This window comes from Scomber japonicus, chromosome 3 (genome assembly GCF_027409825.1).
Source record: "Scomber japonicus isolate fScoJap1 chromosome 3, fScoJap1.pri, whole genome shotgun sequence".
NCBI lineage: Eukaryota > Metazoa > Chordata > Actinopteri > Scombriformes > Scombridae > Scomber > Scomber japonicus.
Window position 1 is genome coordinate 32,018,142 of NC_070580.1, and position 22,710 is coordinate 32,040,851.

Genomic DNA, 22,710 nt, shown 5'->3' on the forward strand with positions numbered 1-22,710 from the left:
TCCTTCTTCTTCTTCTTCTCCGGTACGCCGATAGATAAGACAGACAGAGACAGATAGATTTTCGGAGAGAGAGAGAGAGAGAGAGAGGAAGAGGAGGAGAAACCGGAGACTGAAAGGAGGAGGAGGACGGCCGGGACCGGAGAGGAAGGGAAATAGGGGGAAAGGAAAAAAGAGAGGAAAAAGGAGAGGAGGCTGGAGAGCAAAAAGGGAGGATTTTTTTTCTTTCTCTCTCTCTATTTTTTTGTGTGTGTGTGGAGAGAGAGAGAGAGAGAGAGAGAGGGGAAGAGAAAGAGAGAGAAAGAGAAAGAGAGAGAGTTTTTGGTGTGGTGGTTTTTGTGGTCTCTCCTCTCCTTCTTCTTCCGATCCTCTTCTCTCTCTCTTCTCTCTCTCTTTTTAAAAAAACAACCAAAAAAAAGCCACTGCACCCCTTCCCTCTCTTCTCTTCCCTCTCTCTCCTCGTCTTCCTCGTCTGGGAGCATTCATGTCTGGTTTCAGGAGCTGCTAAATGTTGAACTTGATGGGTGTTTTAAACGCCACCGCCGCCAATGTCTCCTGTACTTGTAACTGCAAGCGGTACACCTCGCTCCAGAGCATGGAAATCAGTAAGTACAACTTCCATTTATCTTCTTTATAAATTGCTTTTTTAAATCACTTGACTTCACTTAAACATGTCTGAAATAGTCGCTACATAGTTTATTGATACTTCAAAGAGTCAAAACTACTTTTAAAAAAAAAAGGGAAGGAAATAGGCTACATATACGATGCTTAACCTCTTTAATTTAGTGGTATTATAAAGGTTGTGATGATTTAACTCTCACTATTTATCATTATATAGCTTTTATAGTTGTAGTTGAGTTCATTGACATTTGTTCACACTCGTTTTAAAACATGAACACTTTAAATTAGCTTATACTTATGTGTCATAATATCTATCTAAACCACTTTCTGTGTCTCCTGTAGATGCTAATATTAGCACAGCTTGTCTTAAAACTAGCTAACTTAATTAAAAAAGATGTTAAGTTAGCCTATACCTTTCCTTCCTTTCTTTCTGTCTTTTTTCCCCTCTCCTATAGCCTATATGTGATTGATTTTGAACTTGAACCGCCACCGAAACGCTACACTTCTCATGTCTTTCCGGTTGAGCTTGAATGAAGATAAACTGGATTTTTTTAATGTCATTTTTAAGGCTGTTTTTGTTCGCCATTAAGAAGCCTGTTAAGTTTTGACAGATGCTGAGATCTCTCTCTCTCTCTCTCTCTCTCTCTCTCTCTCTCTCTCTCTCTCTCTCTCTCTCTCTCTCTCTCTCGAGCTTGTATAGTTTCACTGAGCTGTTGGCGTTGTCTGCTTTTTTGATGTGATCGCTTTGAGCTTTCTTTTTTTATTATTTTTAAAAGTGGGTTAAAACTGGTAGAAAGTCACTGTAGCTGACAGTAGAAGCGGGATATGAAGGTAAAAGGTGGGTTTGCTCGGTGGAAAAGGGGCAGATTTGAAGTTTTGTCATCGCTTCGTCATCTGAGCCAAGCCAGACGTCTGTCTAGCCGTCTGCCTGCCCTTTTTTATGTGTGTGTGTGTGTGTGTGTGTGGTCGCATCCAGGAAATCCCTCAATGTGTGTGTGTATGTGTTTGATTATACCTTTTTTTTGAATGTGTGTGTGTGTGTGTGTATGTGTGTGTGTGTGTGCTTGTATCATTGTGTGTTGTTTTGTTAAGCAAAGAGGCACAAAGCATATACAAGTTATGGACACCCATGCTGATAATGTATACAGTGTCACAGTGTGCTGTAAGATCATTTAAAGATGAAAGCTATGTGTGTGTGTGTGTGTGTTTGTGCCTGTGTGTGTGTGTGTGTGTGTGTGTGTCCAGCTGAGGTCACCGAGTCTGACTCAGAGCAGCCTGATTGAAGCATTGCAGCATTCAAGTGTTCAGAAGACAATACGGATGCTAGTAATAAATACTCCTCTCAGTCCATATAGTACATTATAATACACATGTTAGTAGTAGTCGTAGTTGTATAGCTGAAATAATGCAGACGATTTATTGATATGATCACCTATAGGAAAATCATCTGCAACATCTCAGTTATAAGGATTTGCTGCTTTACTTTGTCCTGTATGATAATAAACTGAATCAGGGCTGCAGCTAACCATACCTTTGATGATTCGATGAAGGTTCGGTGTATAAAATGCCGGAAAATACTCTTGACATTTTTTAAATATCTTGTCTGATAAACAGCCCAGAATCCAAATATATTCAGTTTATTATCACATACTATAAAGAAAAGAAGAAGGAAATCTGACTATAGAAAGGTTTGAACCAGATAGAAAACAACTTATAATGATCAAAATGGTTTTTTAGATTCAATTTCTATCCATCGATGACTCAACTTATTATCTCAGCTTGGACAAAACAAGCATTTTATCACAATTTAACCCTTTCTAGACCAAACAATTAGTCAAATAATCCATTAAATAATAGACAAATGCATAGTGAGCCTTGCCAAACCCAATTAAATACCAATTTATCTTATGTATTAACAAGTATTAGCAACAGTGTGAGTATGAGTCTACTTATGAGTAGTGTTTTTAGTGGTAATACTACCTCAAGTACCAACAATACAAGCATTAACATAAGCTGTTGTAGTTATTACAACAGTAGCAACAGCACGACCAAAAGTATGCAGACACCTGTACGTTACACCCCTACGAGGAGGAACAAAGGGCATTCATGATCCGCTGCTGTGCTGTAACAGCCTCCACCCTCCTGGGAACGCTTTCCACCAGATTTCCAAAAACTGGAAGCAGGAATTTTTTAGCTCCCATTCAGCCGTATAGTTAGTGAGAGTTACAGCGAGGTCAGCTGCTGCAGTCTGCGTTCCAGTTCAACCCAAAGGTGTTGGACATGGGTGGGGGGGGGGGTTAAGGTGAAGTTCACACCAAACTGGTACAAAAAAAACACATTTCTTTGGGTTTGAAACAGGAAACAGTCTTTTTTATACTGTTTTTATACAAGTTTGAAGCATCATCTGAAATTGTGTACTGTAGCTTTAAGATTTTTTGTTAATTGGATTTAACGAACCTACGAAAACAGCTCCAGACTAAAAGTACACAAAAGTATCTCCACATCTGTCTTAATAGTAGTAGTTAATAGTTGTTTTAAAATAGAAATCAATCAGTTTAATCATGATTGCTGTCTGGACTTGTATCAGAAAGACGGAGATAAGAAAGCAGGCAGAGACACACACACACACACACACACACACACACACACACACACACACACACACACACACACACACACACACACACACACACACACACACACACAGAGAGAGAGAGAGACAATTCCTCCGTCTGAGAACAGACGTGATGTTTAGTCTGGACGACAGAGGGAGGGAAACAGATAAAACCACAGAGGCAAACAGAAAGAGAAGAAAGAGAAGGCAGAAAGAAGAGAGGAAGCTGTCAAAACTTTGTTAAAATGAAAAAAAGAAAAAAGAAAAAGGAATGTGTCACATATAGAGAAAGCCAAAGAAGAAAGAAGTGAAATAGAAAGATAGAAAAAGAAAAGAGAGAGAGAGACACAGAGACACAGAGAGAGAGAGAGAGAGAGAGAGAGAGAGAGAGAGAGAGAGAGAGAGAGAGAGAGAGAGAGCGATACTCTGCTAAATGGAAAAAGTCTGTCTGGGTTGATTTGAGAGTTTGGGTTTGGATCCTGAAAACTTAATGATGCATCGGCCTCACGATTATGTTTTAAGCTGTTTCAGCTGTACTGAGCGCTACGCAGCCGAGTGTGACAGCGAAGATGAAAGACACGGAGGAAGAAAGCACAACACGGTATAATCCATGTTACACAGCTGAGATGTGGGGATCAAAGGAACGATGGAGACATGAGAGGAAAAACAGGACTTCCCTACGTTTTACTTTTTACTTTGAAGAGAAACTTTAAAATAGACACAAATTCAATAATAGCAGACATCTGATATGGTTTTTGTTGTTGAGGTTAAACAGAAAAAACACCATGAAACATATTATATCTTGTCATATCTGTCCATTCTGTTAGTTTTACAATATCTGCCTCAATCTCAGTACAAAACTCAATATCTCCTTTCTCAGAAGTCAAAATGTCTGAGTTCCTAGTCGCAAATTTGAACTTGAACGCCTCCTAAAAGTTGAATTTCTGACTCCAGGCCTGATCTCGATAGCTGCCCCGCTCATCAGCAGTGTGAGTGTTGTACTAATATCCTGTTTATTAGGACTTCTGTCTCATGTCCAACTTCTATCTGTGGACGTGTTACTATGGAAACGTGCAGAAGTACAGCAATCTGATTTTGCTATCGGTGGCGAACAATGGCTACACCTGGTATTCTGACCTCTTGAACTCGGATGTGACGTCATTTCCCAACTCTGACGTCCAACTTCAGCATTGTTAATACACAAGTGCCTGAAAAACCGAGCAACCATGAACGCCTCATATCAACCAGAGTCAATCATTCAGTGTTATTGTACCTGGGAATGATAATTAACACAGTTATCATACAAACCTTCTTGAATTGCTCGCAAGTCAGTCGCTCCGAGCTTTCCCATTCATCCCAAATAGCAGGAATGCTGCTGTCAGTCGCTAACCGCTAACAATGGCTACAACTGCTATTCTGACCTCTTGAACTCGGATGTGACGTCATTTCCCAACTCTGACGTCCAACTTCAGCATTATTAATACACAATTGCCTAAAAACCGAGCAACCATGAACGCCTCACATCAGCCAGAATCAATCGTTCAGTGTTATTGTACCTCAGTTTAATGGATGATAATGTTAATGGGAATGATAATTAACACAGTTATCATACAAACCTTCTTGAATTGCTCGCAAGTCAGTCGCTCCGAGCTTTCCCGTTCATCCCACCTAGCTGGAAAATGCGTGGAAAAAATACTGCAAAATGCTGCTGTCAGTCGCTAACAATGGCTACACCTGGTATTCTGACCTCTTGAACTCGGATGTGACGTCATTTCCCAACTCTGACGTCCAACTTCAGAGATAAATGGAACGCAGAATTATTAATACACAAGTGCCTAAAAACCGAGCAACCATGAACGCCTCATATCAGCCACCAGAGTCAATCGGTTCAGTGTTATTGTACCTCACTTTAATGGATGATAATGTTAATGGGAATGATAATTAACACAGTTATCATACAAACCTTCTTGAATTGCTCGGAAGTCAGTCGCTCCAAGCTTTCCCGTTCATCCCACATAGCAGGAAAATGTTTGGAAAAAATACTGCACAATGCTGCTGTCTGTTGCTAACCGAGCTAACAATGGCTACAACTAGTTTTCTGAACTCTTGAACTCGGACGTGGCATCATTCCCAGCTCCAACTTCCGACTTCAGAGGTAAATTTCCACAGTATTGAGGTTATTTTTATAACATAAGCAGCACCACATAGGAAATTAACAATAACAATATGACTCATTTGTACTATTACTTCAGTTCAATATCTATATTTTTCACTTTAAAATTAATAACAATATCAGACTACATATTTTACTACTATTCTTTGTTATTTTATTGTTTTTTATTGTACTTACTTATTATTTAGTATTCTTTATTCTTTCTATTGATGCTCTTCTATTTTTTTTTATTATTCACTTGCTGCTGCAATAATGGAAATTTCCCCATCGTGCGACTAATAAAGGAATATCTTATCTTATCTTAACCAATCCTTTAAGTGATGTTTGACAGCTATGGTGTGATACAGTAAGCTTGAAAAAGAAAAAAAAACTTAATTTATTCTCAGTACTTTATCTTTTGCTCAATGACAGAACATTTCCCTTATTGCCTTTTCACAGGGTCTCATATAGTTAAACTTAATGTGTTTTAAACTTCTTCAAAGCCAAAGCAAAAAATTCAGTTTGATATGTGATTAACAACAAAAAATGAAGAAACAAAGCTGACAATTTTTTTTTTTATTAAAGATTTATAATGAAGGTTTTAATCCAGGAATTCAAAGCAGAATATCAAGTTAACGACTTCAAAGCTAATATAACGCTAGCTGAGTCATCCTGGTTTTATTGCTTCCTAGTAAGAGGGCGATTCCTGAAAGCCATACTAATGCTCTAAGTATGCTGTTAAATATTGGTGTGGACAGGCCACCCAGTGCACCTGTAACAGCTGCATTCAAAGTACGTTCATTTGAATTTTTTACATGAATGCACACTTGAAAAAGACCCTGACTCATTCCAGCACATCCTCTCTCTCTCTCTCTCGCGCTCTCTCTCTCTCTCTCTCCCTCTCTCTCTCTCTCTCTCTCTCATCTGGATCTGTAAAGTTGTAATTGTAGGGTTACATACAGTATACCTGTTACACCCTCTGGCGTATAAGAGCACGCACACACACACACACACACACACACACACACACACACACACACACAGGCATACACGCAGACACATATGCAAAAACACATCTGTTCTGAGCGGCAGACATTGGTAGTCAAAGCACATGACATCAGCATTACTCAGAGGCTAGCCGTGTGTGCGTGTGTGTATGTGTATGCGTGTGTGTGTGAATGTGTGTGTGTGTGTGTGTGTGTGCGGTGAAGTCATTGCTGGTATCAGCTTGTAAGAATCATTTCCTACCAGCAGCTTGGTTTCCCTGTACATTTGTTACTACATGTCTGGCCTTCTCAACATCAACACCTCCACAGTCTGTCTGTACAGCCAACATAAATGTTATCCATTGTGTGTGTGTGTGTGTGTGTGTGTGTGTGTGTGTGTGTGAGTTCAGCTGGAGGGTAGTTGTATTTATTTTGGTTATTGAATTCGAGGAAAAAAGAGTCAGTGTGTTCCTGAGCAGACAGACGGCGGTGACGGCGGTGTCGAGCACAGGAAGGACACGCTGCTGCTGCCGCGGCTGCTGCGGCTGCTGCTGCTGCTGTGGCTGCTGGCCGTCTGTTCTGGTTGACACCGTCCTGTAACCGCTAATTCACGGGTTTGATTCCTCCCAACGACCCATGAACATGCGAACCAGACATTGAACCTCTACCTGATCACATAGGACTAAAATATGAAGACAGAGCTGCTAGTGATTTTTAACCTTTACATACTTTCTCAATCTCCCCTCATAATTCTTCGTATCAGTGGCACACAAACATTTTTATAAAGTTGTAAAATATTTCCATTTTTGTATATTCTGGGTCACACGAAGATAAGCTGAAGTCAAATTTCTGGCTAAAAAGTTAAATTTCTTCTCTCAAATGTAAAATAAAGAGAGTCAAATTAGACCTTGAATAGTATGTAAGGGTTAAGAAAAAGTGCCATTATTGTCTGGCTCCAGCTTTTAAAATGTGATTTATTGTTCTTTATCTGGTTTATGTAGTTTCTGTGATAGTAAAGTGAATACCTTTGGACTGTTGGACTGTTGGCAGGGTCAAAACAAGGCAGGTTAGGTTGAGTCTTTGAGGCTTTGAGCGACATTTTTGACATTTTTTGACATTTTGACAACTAATACAGAGGCCACATACAGCCCAATTTGATCCAGAGTGTAGGCCTGTCACAATAATTATCCATTTATCGTACAACTATAATAATCAACATCAACATGGACATAACCTTGATCATTGTTTTACCTTCATGTTAGCAGCTAAGAGGCTATTCATGTCACATTGGCTAAGTGAGTAGTGTCCTCCATTCCTCACTGTCTTCGTCCTGAGTGGAAACTGCAGAAGAATTAAAGTCCCGACCCATAATAGCAGTCTGTGTTACATTATGCTATTATATCATCATTATATCAGTGGTATAAAATGATCTTCAAGAGACAATAATATTGTTTATCGTGATTATTTAAAGGTAAATAACTCTGTTGCCCCCACTCTCCAATCCCACCATCCACTCACCTTTAAATGATTATGCTACTATATTATCATTATATCAGCGGTATGAAACGATCAATAATATCGTTTATCGCTATTATTTCTGAGACAATATATCATCCAACAAAAGCAGCTATTGGGACAGGTCTACTGAAGTGGACAGGACCAGTAAAACATGCTAATAATAACCTATAAATGATATATAATACATATAATAAACCATCTAAGGTTACCCTGGTAAGCGTCTGAACCCCTGAACTTATAGATTACCTTTCACACCCTTTATTGAATCCATTTAAGGTTCAAGATAAAGAGTATTTTATCAACCTGAATCATGAATTATGTGGTTTGTGTCATAATTTCATCAGTTTTTTTGGTTTTTATGATACAGTGACATGAATATAGTCGTTCCTGTTCTTGCTTAGGCGATATTAAAGTTGCATGAGATCATTTTTGGGCACATATTTCAAGCTACTTTAGATGTGAAATTAACTGCAGGCGTCTTTGTCTGTTTGTACGTCATCTCAGCTTCACATTAAGATCATGGTTATTTAAGATATCTGAGCTAAAGTACTGGCAGTCAACATCATTTCCTATATTTTTAGCTTTAAAAAAAAAGTCACTCTCACATTTTGAATCAGTCATTTTTTTTCATCATGTGTCACTCAGTCATCGTCATGTGTCATTATGTACCAAAAAAACCTCCTCCACATCCTGTTTTAAGCTCCCATGTGACAGAGATGATGTCTACTAATAATAAAAAAGCAGAAAACTGTATTTTTTTCCAATTACAGTCCTGACAGAATATTTATGGTGCAAAATTACAACCAATCTACAACAGAAGCAACTTTTACACCATTTAACCCTCCTGTTGTCCTCAAGTCAAGGAAGGACTGAGGAAGGAAGGAAGGAAGGAGAGAGGGAGGAAAAGAGGAAGGCAGTAAGGAGAGAAGGAAGGGAGGAAGGAAAGGAGGAAGGATGGAAGGAAGGAGGGAGGGAGGGAGGAAAAGAAGAAGGAAGGAAGGAAGGAGGGAGGGAGGAGAAGAAGAAGAAGGAAGTAAGGAGAGAAGGAAGGAAGGAAAAGAAGGACAGAAGGAAGGAAAGAAGGACAGAGGGAAGGAAAGAATGAGGAAGTAAAGGAGTAAGGAGGGAGGGAGGAAAAGAGGAAGGCAGTAAGGAGAGAAGGAAGGGAGGAAGGAAAGGAGGAAAGAGGGAGGGGGGGAGGGAGGAGAAGAAGAAGGAAGGAAGGAAAAGAAGGACAGAAGGAAGGAAGGAAGGAAGGAATAGAAGGAAGGAAAAGAAGGACAGAAGGAAGTATGGAAGGAGGGGAAGAACGAAGGAAAAATTAAAGAAAGAGGGAGAAGGAAGGAAAGAATGAACAGTCAAAAGAGAGATGGGGTCAATTTGACCCGGGAGGACGACAGGAGTGTTTCAGCTTAGCTGAAACATAGAAAACCCACCAGTGTTTGTTTTTCTTCATGCTGCTTTTATCTGGGACATTATTATCTGTTCATGTTGGTAAAATATTTTGTCATATCCTAAAATAATCCGATAACGCTTTCAGAGGCGTGACTGTGGACTAAAGGAGGAGAAGAAACCCCCCCCAAAAAATAAAACACGAGTTAATTCCTGTCATATATATATTTTTCAAACATGGCCGACAGTTATTATTAGGCGGTGTTTATCTCTTCTTGTCTCTACCTTTTAGTTCCCGTTGATTGCTTTTTCTTTCTTTCTTTCTTTCCTTTCTTTCTGTCTCTGTCTCTGTCTCTGTCTCTCTCTCTGTCTCTCTCTCTTTCGCTCTCACTCAGTGAATCATGGAAATTAAATGATTGAGTCTGTTCTGGCTGGGCTGCTAGACTTATTATGTAAACCTCTCTGTCTGGCTGTCTCGGTACTCTGTGTGTGCCTGTGTGTGTGTGTGTGTGTGTGTGTGTGTGTGTGTGTGTGTGTGTGCATGAGCTCCTGCATGCACATGTGTTAGTCTCTCCTTTTTGTCCATTAATTTTCTGTCCGTGTATTTCTCTCTCTGTGTGTGTGTGTGTGTGTGTGTGTGTGTGTGTGTGTGTTATGTGATGCTGTGATATGTTGTGATAGTCAGTTAAAGGAGAATTTGCACAATTATATCAAGTATATCGCTCTAAATTTGCCTTTTTTTTTGCTGTGGAAAGAGGTTAAAAGGATAGATGCTGCTATTTTTAAGCACCTTCGGGCAACTTAACCCATAAATTTGATGGTCAAAGTACATTTTTTGTGCAAACTTGAGTCAAAGCAATGCAGAAAATGCAACTTAACACAGCTTCCCTTAGCTGTGGCACTTATAATGAATTTAAAAAAGGCACATTTATTCATTTAAATTGGACACTTGAGCTCATTATACACATATGATACAGACATTTTCTCACCATCTCTTCGTTCATAGTCTATCTTTTTCATCTTTTTCATTATAGCCTGAGTCATTCATGGCATTACAAAAAAAGCAGTTAGAAAAAAAAGGCTTCAAGTGTGAACTCTTTGTGCTTTTAAATCCATTTACTCCTCTTGTACTTCCTCATTTCTTTTTCTAAGCACAGTGTTGGCAGAGTGTGGCGATGTGGTGATTGCCATACGCTGCCAAATCCTCTTTGGTTATTTGGCAGGTGTCGTACTTTCTCTGTACTCTTCATACTTCAAGCTTTCCATCCTCACAGCCAACTAGTCGCACCTGCCCACAGAAAAAAAAACTCCTTCCTGAGCCTCCTTTTGAAAAAGAAAAATGCATCCTGGTTTGAAAACACTGAGCGATAAGTCTTCAGTCTTTTTCAGAGCCTGATGGACGTCACTTAGTGTCGTGGAGTCGTCTTGCATATTTAAGCTTACGATGTGACGGTGACAGTGCAGGAGACTCGTAGACTTTTCAAACAAACTCCTCTCGATCATGTCTGAACTGTTTGCTTCTGCTTCGTGCTCAGAAAGGCCTGAAGCTGTTGCCTGAAGCAGTGAGAGCTCTTTGAAGATGAGGAAGCCAGTGTGTGTCGGCCAGATTGACAAGTTTGAGGGCTTTTTTTTTTGTGCCTCTGCATCATTCTGCAGATCTTTACATGCTTTGAAGATAGTCATAGAGTCACAGCAGGTCTTTAAATGCCATTCAAGACCTGTTTTGACATCATTGATTGGTGGATTAGCTTTTAGTGCATCAGGAGCACCCAGTTGAAGTTTAAGGGCTGTAAAAGCAAGTAAAGGAAACCTAAAATTGGTGTTTCTGGTTCTTCTGTAAGGATGACAATAGCAGTTTGAGTAGACTAAACCCATACGTGAGTAGCCCTGTTATATCGGTAGCTAGCTGCCAACCAGTAGTGTTTGAACTTAAAGATTTAAAAGGAATAAAAAGGATGTTTGTGGAGCTTTAACGTGAAGGCTTGCAGTATGGGGATTAGGCATGGGCCGGTATGAGATTCTGGCGGTATGATAACCATAAGCAATATAATATCATGGTTTCACGGTATGGTGGTATTGCGGTTACAGCTCTAAAATGTTCCTAAAAGGAAGAAAAATAAAGACAGACCTGAATCTATAATGACAGTGTGAGGGGTCGTGATACTCTACGCTGCAGCTGCACCACCTGAGGGATTACTGACCAGTACTTCCTGTCTTTGACCAGACAAAAAACAGCTCATACCTTAGGAACGGTATGACAGAAAATTTGACGGTTTCGGTTATCGTGGCTTTTTCAAATCGCGGTATACCTTGAACACGGTTATCATCCCATGCCTAATGGGGACACAATTTGGGGTCCACAAGAAGCCTACATGGAATATTTGGTGGAGAAAGAAGCATTGAGCCATTGTTAATGTCAAACACTGGGTTATTTGGATGTGTTTTTTTTTAATTTTCCTGTGATTGACAGCTGGCAACAACCCAGAACTGGAGTCACTTTAATCCTCACGTACGTTAAACAGTCATTTGTTTCTGAGTAACCGATGTGAAGTTGACTCTGGGGTTATCAGATGGTTGTTCAGGGATGCTGCTTATCTGGCATGCATCTATACAGTAGTTTGCATATCCAGTGTGGTTTCTTTCATTCTGTCATTATTATTCTTTCTTTTCTTTTCGTTGGATGGAGTCATTTGACTGATTTAACCGTCCGATGTGCGATGTGGTTTTGGGCGAATTCCTGGCTCGAGCCGAGGTCTTTTATCTCATTGTTAAGTGTTACCAGTAAGTCAAGTTGATTGTTAATGAAGAGTTAGTAGACTGAACTCTATTCCTGTTGGCTTGTGTTGCCTTAGATGACGTCTATTACTGTTTGATTGGGTTTGATTCTTGCTTGGGGGGGGGGGGGGTCGTAGTGGTGATTGATGAATGCTTCTACAGTAGGTCTGTTCGCTTCTAGTCCCTCCAATGTGCCAAAAATGACTTGTGAAATACGAAAGTCCAAAGAAGTCAAAAGTTGTAATATTGATTCTTTCAGCAGCTAGGTGCCACCTCCTTACACCAAGTCTTGGGTGGCTTTTCCTCTCCCTATGCCATCCACTGACCTCCTCAGTCACATTATTTCACCAATAATGTTAAAAAACTCCTCTTGGTTCAACCCAGTTCCCCATATAACACAGGATACTGGGAGCTGCCCAGTACAACCACAGTCTGTGTGGACCAGCTTGACGTTCACTGCTCTGGTCAAAGGCTCGTCGACAATAGGTGTTGATGGAGGGAAGAGGCGTTTGCCGTTTCCTGTCCCTGTCCAGGTGTTTCAACCCTCCTGTTGTCTTCCTGTCGACTGCAGCACTTGCCCTCCTGGGTCGAAACTGACTCGGTCTGGTTTGACTGTTTTTAAAGCATATAGTATAAATCATCATTCTGCGTTAGACCTTTTTAGCCAACTTGGTTCCAACTGATTACTACAGCTTTTACACATTTTTTGGGGGAGAATATGGTCAATAGGCCTACTTAAAATGATTTTTGAATGATTTTTTGAAAATAATGTTTGAGTTACCGAGAGAGGATTAAGCCTTACATGAAGAGCTGCAACCATTTGTCAATTAATCAATATATATATAGTATAAAATATCACTCTTTGTTAAGGTTAGGGTTAGGAAATTGAATGAAGGAACTTAATTCCAACTAATTACCACAACTTTTACACATATTGTTTTGCACATGATGGTCAATAGGCCTCATTTAAATTATATTATACCTCATTTTTGAGTTAAAGAGAGGGTTAAGTCACTTTTTCATGGCTTATTCTTTGTGGTATGTAATTCCCTTACATGAAGAGCTGCAGCCATTTGTCGATAATCAATTCATTGACAACTATTTTGGTGTATTTTTTCTTTTTTTTTTAAAGGAGAAAATGTTCAAATTCTCAGATTCCAGCTTCTTCTATGAATGTTTTCTGGTCTCTTTTGTCCTCTATGATGTTAAAATGAACATCTTTGGGTTATGAACTGTTGGTCAGGACGAAAGAAGACATTTTATGGACGTAAACTTTTGGCTTTGGGAAAAACAGATCGACAGTTTTCACCATTTTTCAAATATTTTCTCACAGTCATCAGTATAATAAATAATTGGCGAGTTATTCAAGAATGAAAATAACTGTCAGTTGCAGCCTTACTTACATCTTTGTTGTTGTTGCTTCCTTCATGCCTTTCATTCAAGCTCTCAGCTGTTCATTGTTTCTTGGTCTAGACTCCCACAACACACACACACACACACACACACACACACAAACACAATGTAAAGTCATCAGCAGGGTCTCATCATGCATATATGTAGATGCATGCAGCATGTGGGGGTCTACAGGTCAAGGTCATAGTCACTTAGGGAGGAAGAGGGGGGGGGTTGTATGTGTTTGTGTGCATTTTTCTGCATATGATCTACATACAAGACGATGTTCAAGCTGAGGCCCTCGTAGTCTGCTGGACCCACTTTGTCCCATTAATTAGTCTGAAGTCAAAGCCGAGCCCCCTATATGTCTGTCTCGCAAGTGTGAATAAATCCATACAGAGCGTCTGAGAGGCCGAGAGGCTGCGCTATAAATAAAGGCAATGACTGTCTGCCAGCTAAATGCATACACTGTCATGCAGCAATGTGGAAAAGATGGTCTCTTGTTTTTCATTAATTAGTCTGAGGCGGAGAAAATTGAGAAAAAAAAAAAAAAAAAAAAAAAAGAAGCCTGTTATGGTTATCTGGTCTTCTAAATACATCCAGTTGTAGCTTGTGTGTTTAATTAGTGTTTTTAAATGCTCACAGTAGCATCTTATTAAATTAAAAAAATGCATTTAAATTGGCTTTATAACATTAAATAAAGTAGTTTAATCTGCTAATGTGGACTAGATTGTGGATGAATGGTTGAATGTTGGAAGGAAGGAAGTATGTTTTAATGTCTTATGTCTTATTTTAACAGATTATTTTGTCAAAGGTTTAAATATTTCTTTCATTTACGAGTCAAAAAACATACTTTTTCTTCTTTATAGTCTTTATATGACTCACCAACACTCTGGATTTCTGCACTTTTTACCTCAGCAATATGTAAAAAAAAAAAAAAAAGATGCGTGTTGAAATGCTTAAAGGTTTTTTCGCTCCCTTTCATGTTGCTTTTACTGTCTGACCTAAATGTAGTCACTTGTTTATAGCACGTCAAAAAGAGTGACCATTAATTAGTCTAAGCCGGGGTAAAACTGTCTTTTTTCTTAAAACATCAGCCGGTGACGTGGACCTTAGATTGTAACTTTGTGTTTCATTATTTAGTCTGAGCCAGGAATAAACACTGTTTTTGGCTCTCTGGTCTTCTACAGTTAAACGCCGACCCGACGTGTCATTTGGTGTAATTTTACGGTTGGCTTTCATTAAATACTCTGAGCCACGAGACATTGTCCAATTTAATCCGTTTACACTCTCTTAAAAAGTATAAAAAAAAGTGTCTGCTAGTCCTAGTGAGCCAAGATTAGGGTCAACTACAGTCTGTATGTAGTCTGACATGAATTAGTCTAAACCGCAATGCTCTGTTGCACACTTTTATATCCTCTTTCATGAATTAGTCAGAACCGAAATGTTATGTGTATGAAGTAGGTGGATGAACAAATTAAAGCAGGATTTTTTTTTTACACTCTAACATTTAAGAATAATTACTTTTTTAGTTCCTTTTGCTCGTTATCTGCATCAAGGACGATCTGTTACTCCTTTTTTTTAAATTAACTTCATTTAATATTTCTAATTAATGGTGAAAATTGTCTTTAAAACTAATTTCTATGTATATTTATGTTAGTATCTCTAAACAGGCCTCTCTGTAAGTGATTCAGTCCACACATGTGTCCATTTTTTAAAATTCAGATATTCAGATGTATGCATGCAAATGTTTGTGGGTGTCGGGAATTTTTTTTGCATATGAACGTTGCTCAGCATCTGCGAGGGGGGCGGGGGGTATGGAGGCAGGGAGGGAGGGGGGTGACGTGACGTGATCCAAAGCAGTCTGGAAGGGCAAAGGTCAAGGGTCAGGTCAGAAGAAGAAGAAGAAAAAGGGGGAGGGGGTGAAAGGTTCATTGTCGGAGTAGTGGAGGAGGAGGCTTTGTTTTTATGTGTGTGTGTGTGTGTGTGTGTGTGTGTGTGTGTGTGTGTGTGTGTGTGTGTGTGTGTGTGTGTGTGTATTAATCAGTAATATTTCACTACAGATGACTTTATAACTTCCATTTTTATTACACGGAGCGCTTCACACACTCTTTAAGCTACAAAAATGTGACTCTGCAAGCTTTAAACTCAACACACACTCACTGGATTTATTGATTTTATTGATTAAAATCAGTTTCGAGTGAAGATGGATTTCATTATGAGGCCTTTGATGAAGTGTTACAGCTTATTTTGTCTCTTCAAATCCGTCAAACATTACCTGCCTGTAAATATAGCAGCTGATAGATTGAGAGCTGATTGGCTGGATTATCATGAATACACTGATTTGGAGGCATGTTGTAGTTTATCAATCAGTTTCAGATCAATTTTAGAGCAGTTACACCAGCTCATGTTGAGTCTATATTTTAACAGCACTGTGCATTATTTGAAAATGCTCTATATCTGTGCTATTATAATACTTTTTTGGCACCTTTTTTGCCTCTTTTTTTTTTAATTTAACAACATAGCAACCTTCTAATTGAATCAGTGGTAATCTATCTATCTATCTATCTATCTATCTATCTATCTATCTATCTATCTAGATGAGAAAATATTGAGCCTGATAATCTGACTAAGGATTAATTGACACTATTTTCACACTATTACAATACACGATACTCATTTTCTTCTTTTCTGACATTTTAATGCTGCAACGATTTTCTCTAAATGTGCAGATAATCTCATAAAGTTATGCTGACATGTTCAGGACACAGTGACCCACACACATGTTTTTCTGACATCACGGCATGTTACAAGCTTTTTTTGAAATAAAGCAGACATCACTGTGAGACAGCATCACTCAGTCAGCTGGTCTGGTCCCGACTGCGAGAACGAGTCTAGACAATAAACACTCAAGTCTGGAAAAAACGTACACACACTCTCAGTCACCCCTCAACCCCCCCACGCGTGACATAGACGCTCATGACCGTGGTCTTGACCCCTACGCATACACGCTAACACACACACACACACACACACACACACACACACACACACACACACACACACACACACGGAAACACAGGCTTGTAGGGAGGACTATGTCTGTCCCCCATTGCCCTCTGGCCCATAGGAAACAGCTGGGACCACATCATTTGCATCCAAAAACTCTCACACACACACGCACACACATACACACACACACACACACACAGTCTCCGGCCTCTCTGTTTATATTACCAATAATCATCATTATATATTCAACTATTCAAACACACACAGGCACAATGCACGAGTGTATTTGACTATATAACCCGACACACACACACACACACACACCAAGCTCCACCTCAACAACAACAACAACCCCCACCCTCTGTGACATACACACACACACACACACACACACACACACACACAGGGAGGCTAGACTACAGTGTGTCTAGACATAGCAGCAGGAGCACACAGACACTGTAGTCAACTTTATATGCACATTACAGAGGTGATCTGAATGGCTTTTTTAGGAGCAAAGTAAATAAAAAGCCTGCACACACACACACACACACACACACAGATACACACACACACACACAGATACACACACACACATACAGATACACACACACACACACACACAGATACACACACACACACACAGATACACACACACACATACACACATACACACACGCACACACACACACGCACACACACATACATCATAATAACATTTTATAACAGTAATACCATTGGTTGACGTAACCATAGTTACAGTGACATTTGTGGCACTTTCTAATTATTCACATTTCATCAGCTGTGGTCACACTTAAGCCAGCTAAATCTGACAAACACGTCTTTTATCTTCTTCACTTTGGCTTTCTGTCCGCGCTAAGCTGACACGGTCACACCCAAATACTGAACAGTCTGCAGAGTGTATAAATAAAAATACATCTGAACATCTGAAATAGACTTTTTCCCCCCCCTCGTCAAGATGGGAAAAACTGATGTGAGCTTGTAGCTGAGTAGTTGAATATCTTCCTGTCATCCTCCCGGGTCAAATCGACCCCGTCTGTTTTGACTGTTCTTTCCTTCCTTCCTTCTGTCATTCTTTCCTTTCCTTCCTTCCTTCCTTCCTTCTGTTCTTCTTTCCTTCCCTCCTTCCTTCTTTCCTTCATTCCTTCCTTCTGTACTTATTTCCTTTCCTTCCCTCCCTCCCTTCCTTCTGTCTTTCTTTCCTTCCCTCCTTCCTTCCTCCCCTTGCCTCCCTCCCTCCTTCTCTCTTTCCTTCCTCCCTTCCTTCCCTCCCTCCCTCCCTCCTATCTTCCTTCCTTCCTCCCTTCCATCCTTCCTTCCTTCTTCCTCCCTTCCTCCCTCCTTTCCTTCCTTCTTTCTCCCTTCCTTCCTTCTTCCTCCCTTCCTCCCTCCTTTCCTTCCTTCTTTCTCCCTTCCTTCCTCCCTCCCTTCCTTGACTCGAGGACAACAGGAGGGTTAAACTTTTCCGGAAGCTTGTTTTTTCTATTTTCTGACCTTTCTGACTATTAAGCGTTAAAATAGTTGTCAGATTAATAGACGATGAAAGTAATCATTATTTTCGTTATGCACACAAAGAAAGCTTTAAATTAGTGTAGCTTACTGTGGATCACATGCATGCATTGTTTGTTTCTCACGCATATCTGACCACTACAGCTGATATTTACTCTCCATCTGCAGACTGTAGTTTAATGTATAGAGGTGGAGTGAGTGTTTCTGCACAGGTATCGACACTTTATCTGGATGTAAGCATCTCAAATCAGAAATAAAAGGAGAATCAGACACAAACATGACTCCACGTGAATGATAATGTTGCTTCATGGAGGGAAATGAATCATTAACAATACACAAGGTGATAATACATTGTGTCCACACCTTCAACAGTCTGTCAACCCTTATCAGATGCTGTGACACACATCATTCACTTAAAATTAATTTAAAGATCACAGTTTAAAGACAATCAAGTCTGACCTGTTTAAATAACCTGAAGCCTGCTTTGTTTAATTATGTTATTGTTTTTTTAATATATATATATATATTCATGTGTTCTTAAGAAGTCGGCTTTGCTACTTGTAGTGTTGCTATTCCTGTTTTAATGTATTCATTTGTCTAGTAGCTGTTATTACACCTGCCCCGGGATCTGCAGGTGAAAATGAGTCAATGTGGTTAAACTGTCACATATACAGACATCTTTATTAGTGTGCAATGTCCTTTTAACCCTCCTGTTGTCCTCGAGTCAAGGAAGGAAAGGAGGGAGAAGGAGGGAGGAAAGAAGGAAGAGGGAAGGAGGGAAGGAAGGAAGGAGGGAGGAAGGAAGGGAGGAAGGAAGAAAGAAGGAAAGGAGGGAGGAAGGAAGGGAAGAGGGAAGGAAGGAAAGGAGGGAGGAAGGAAGAAGGAAGGAAAGGAGAGAGGAGGGAAGGAAGGAAGGAAGGAAAGGAGGGAGGAAGGAAGGAAAGGAGGGAGGAAGGAAGAAAGAAGGAAAGGAGGGAGGAAGGAAGAAAGAAGGAAAGGAGGTAGGAAGGCGGGAAGGATCATGACTGGAAGATGTGACCACATCAAGGCCAAAAATAGAGAAGTAAAAAAGGAAAACATGACATTTAAGCTTTGCAACTGTGATCAGATACAGGTGTCACATCAAGCTTTGTGGTTTTAGTTAATTATCTATTTTTAGCCTCCAGAGATTTCAATTCTTTGGGCCTCCACCTGTATCAAATGTTGCTTTAAGCACAGCATCAAAGTCAGTAGAAGAAGACAAATCAATTTAGAACGTTTTAGGAACTTAAGCGTAGTTTTTGTGTCTCCTACGGTCGGGACAGCGAGGATGTCTCGTAACAGGAAGTTAACCGTGAGCCAACGTGTTTTTTGATAAAAGCCGACAGATTCTTGGCAATGTCAGGAACGCGATCGCTGCTCGCATTGTGCCTAACAACCTCCCACACCTCGTTCAAGCGAAGAGAGAGAAGTTCTTGCCAGCTGGCACGCACTCATATATATGAGGCCCATATCGTTTTGTGCTCCGAGGCACCGAGCCAGTTTCCCAGCTTGTTTGTCATCCATCCATCCATCTATCCATTAAGCTTTCATTACTACGTTTGTGACACCGACACTTGCGGAGAAATGTTGACGACTAGAGCGGTGATGATTAGTCAAATGAATCGATTCGTTTGAAGTCTCCGATACGAGCTTTTCAAATCTGAATATTGTCTTTAATCTTTTATGAAAGTAAACTGAATATCTATAAGTTGTGGACCTTTGTTTGGGACAAAACAAGACTTTTTATAGACAGAGAAACAGGATAGAGGTTTCTGCCACAACCTCACCTACTGTACTTTCAAGGTGTGTGGAGAAGAGAAAAAAGTCAATGCTCCAGCAAAAAGAACAACTTTATTAATAGACCAACGTGTTTCAGCTTGCGGCCTTCATTATTATAAAACACATTACAAAGAGTATTTAAAAAGCAGAATGTAAAATAAATATACAAAAAATAACCAATTATGTGCATCCAGATATGTATCAGCCAGTGGGGTTTCTACTAAAATGAGTTGGGTACATGGTCATTTGACTTCAGGCCGTTCATTGTCCAAGACAGGCAGAAAGGTGAGGGGAGTATCCAATAAACGACATGGGTAACACCATATTAGGTCCATCAACCAGACAATACATACATACATATAAACATATAATAAAAACCATTAAGAAACCACAATTATAAGAGATGTTTAAATATGAGATATGATGTTGCTTTTCATTCAAATGCAACAGGACATATACCTAACCCATTTTATTATAGACCAAAAAGGAATAGATTATTCAAGAAATCATTTTAAAGATGAAAAGATAATGTTAGTTGCAGCCCTCTTAACAACAAAACCACTATCAGCTGTAAATCTGCATACTTGGAAACCTGCTTTGCTCCTTTTAAATGCAGAGAAACAGAATTTCCAGGTATGTGTTGACAGATTTTACGTGTTAAAAGTTGACTTGACTTGACAATTCAAACCAAATCCAGCATGAAACTACGTGGGACAGTTTCACCAACCCCCCCTTCACCCCTCCACCCCTCCTCTCTTTCTTTGTTTCCTTTCTTACTTTCCTTTGCTGTACTTTGTTTGAGCGATTTTGTTTGGGTTCCTGCGGAGGTTTGTTTTGTCTAAGAGTAACGCACAAAAGTGAAGGCGAGTCGATTCATGCGTGGAGATCAGGTGGAGATCTGGGCTGATTTGAGTCTTCTGAGGAAGAAAAGATATTTTCAAAGCAGCCGAGCCGCCTCTGAGCTGCTGTGTGTTTGTGTGTGTGTGTGTGTGTGTGTATGTGTGTGTGTGTGTGCTGAGAGCAGGTGAGGCTACAGTGTCTTTCACAAGGGCATAAGACTGGTGACACACAGGAAGCATTAAAACAGTCACATGTGTTTGTGTTTGTAGGCTCAGTGTGGTGCTAACGTTATAGACTGAGGGTTGAGACACATTTCATTATAAACTATTCAATGTTCATGCTTTGTTCTGAAGTAGTGATACCATTCTTCTTCTTCTTCGAATTCTTCTCAGGCGGGGAGTTCCAGTCCTCTGAAATGAGGCCAACTCGGAAGTTACTTAGAACTGCATTCTATCAAAAGGCCACCAGGGGGCGACCGTCTCTATACAAGTCAATGGAGAATTCACCAACTTCTCACTTGATTTCTAACCTCAGTAAACGTTTTCAAAATGTGTTTATGGTCTCAATCGCTAGTTTAAAGCCTTCTTCAATGCAGTATGATGTTCATTTGTGAAATTTTGGCCTCCCTGATTTTATATTTGACGATAAAGCAGGGTATGCATTAGGGCGTGGCTACGTCCTGATTGACAGGTTGACTGACCAATGTCCTCGAGATCCAGCCCTCGCAACCATAGCAACCTCCCCCGCTCGCCCATGGCTCCGCCCATGGCCCCGCCTCATGCCCATATAAGTAGAATCCGTATTTTTATTTTTCCCAGCATGCACCTGAAATTTTCAAGATGGCGCTGCCTAGATTCGAAACTATTGGCTTCCGAGCAGCAGTCCACAAACCAATGGGTGACGTCACGGATCTTATGTCCATTTCTTTTATACAGTCTATGGTTCTTCTTAATGTTTTCTTCTTTGTCGTATTCTACTTCCTCTTCTTCATATTTTCCTTATTCGTATTCTTCTTTGTCATATTCTTTTTCATCACATTTTTCTTCATATTCTTCTTCTTCGTCATATTCTTCATTGTTGTATTCCTCTTCATATTCTTCTCCTTCTCCTCCTTCTTCTTATCATTATTATCATCATCATCATCACACCCACTCAGATATTATCATCATATATTATTATTCTTCCATTTTATTTTATCTATCACAGTTCTTCACAGCAATGTTGTTTGGCTTGTGACCCTTTAAAATATATCCATTGTTCACCTGTTCACTAAATAGGCATCTTTAATGAAGTTTTCAGACTCGCTGTGAGGAAAGGTCGCCATGGTTTCATTCTTTGTAATATAACTCCGATATATGAATTAAGAGCAGTTTTCCTTCTCATGTTTAGTTTAGTTTAGTTTATTTGGATCCCCATTAGCTGTTACCCAGGCAACAGCTACTCTTCCTGGGGTCCATGTTAAAATAAATACAACCAATTACAATTACAATTAAAATATAACATAAATGCATACTTATATAGAGGAAGGAAGGGAGGAAGGAAGAATGAAGGAAAGGAGGGAGGGAGAAAAGAGACAAGGAGGGAGGGAGGAAGGAAGGAAGGAAGGAAGGAAGGAAGGAAGAAGGGAAAGGAAGGGAGGAAGGAGGGAAGAAAGGGGGATGGAGGAAGTACAGACGGAAGTAAGGGAGGGAGGAAAGAAGAAACAGACGGGGTCAATTTGACCCGGGAGGGCGACACGAGGGTTAATAACATACAAACAGCCGGTTGATAACAATGCAAATTTGGACTTCATTCATTTATTTATTGGCCACTAGGAGGCCGAAGAACTCAAACACAATCACTTTATAAAGTCGTTAGCAAACAGTCTCATATTTACATATCCAGCAGACACAGAACAATGCTATCTTAACATTGGAGTCATGTTACCCTAACCCCCCCCCACACACACACAGAATTTAAGTCCAACATTAATAACATAGACTTCACCAAATCCAGAGAAAAGCATCTGACTATTTAGCTGCTACAGTAAATATGCTCCAACACCAAAACTATGAGGTAAAAGAAGCCTGAAATCGACCCCTTCC

General features: G+C 39.9%; 1 protein-coding gene across 1 annotated transcript in view; it reads left to right on the plus strand.

Moving 5' to 3' along the window:
- Nucleotides 1-436: 436 nt before the first annotated feature.
- Nucleotides 437-22,710, plus strand: part of pmepa1 (prostate transmembrane protein, androgen induced 1) — a 44,470-nt gene continuing 22,196 nt past the window's right edge. The window contains exon 1 of the mRNA XM_053316035.1: nucleotides 437-602. Coding sequence (XP_053172010.1) covers nucleotides 506-602 — 97 coding nt within the window. The 5' untranslated portion in view covers nucleotides 437-505. The remainder of the gene's footprint in view (nucleotides 603-22,710) is intronic.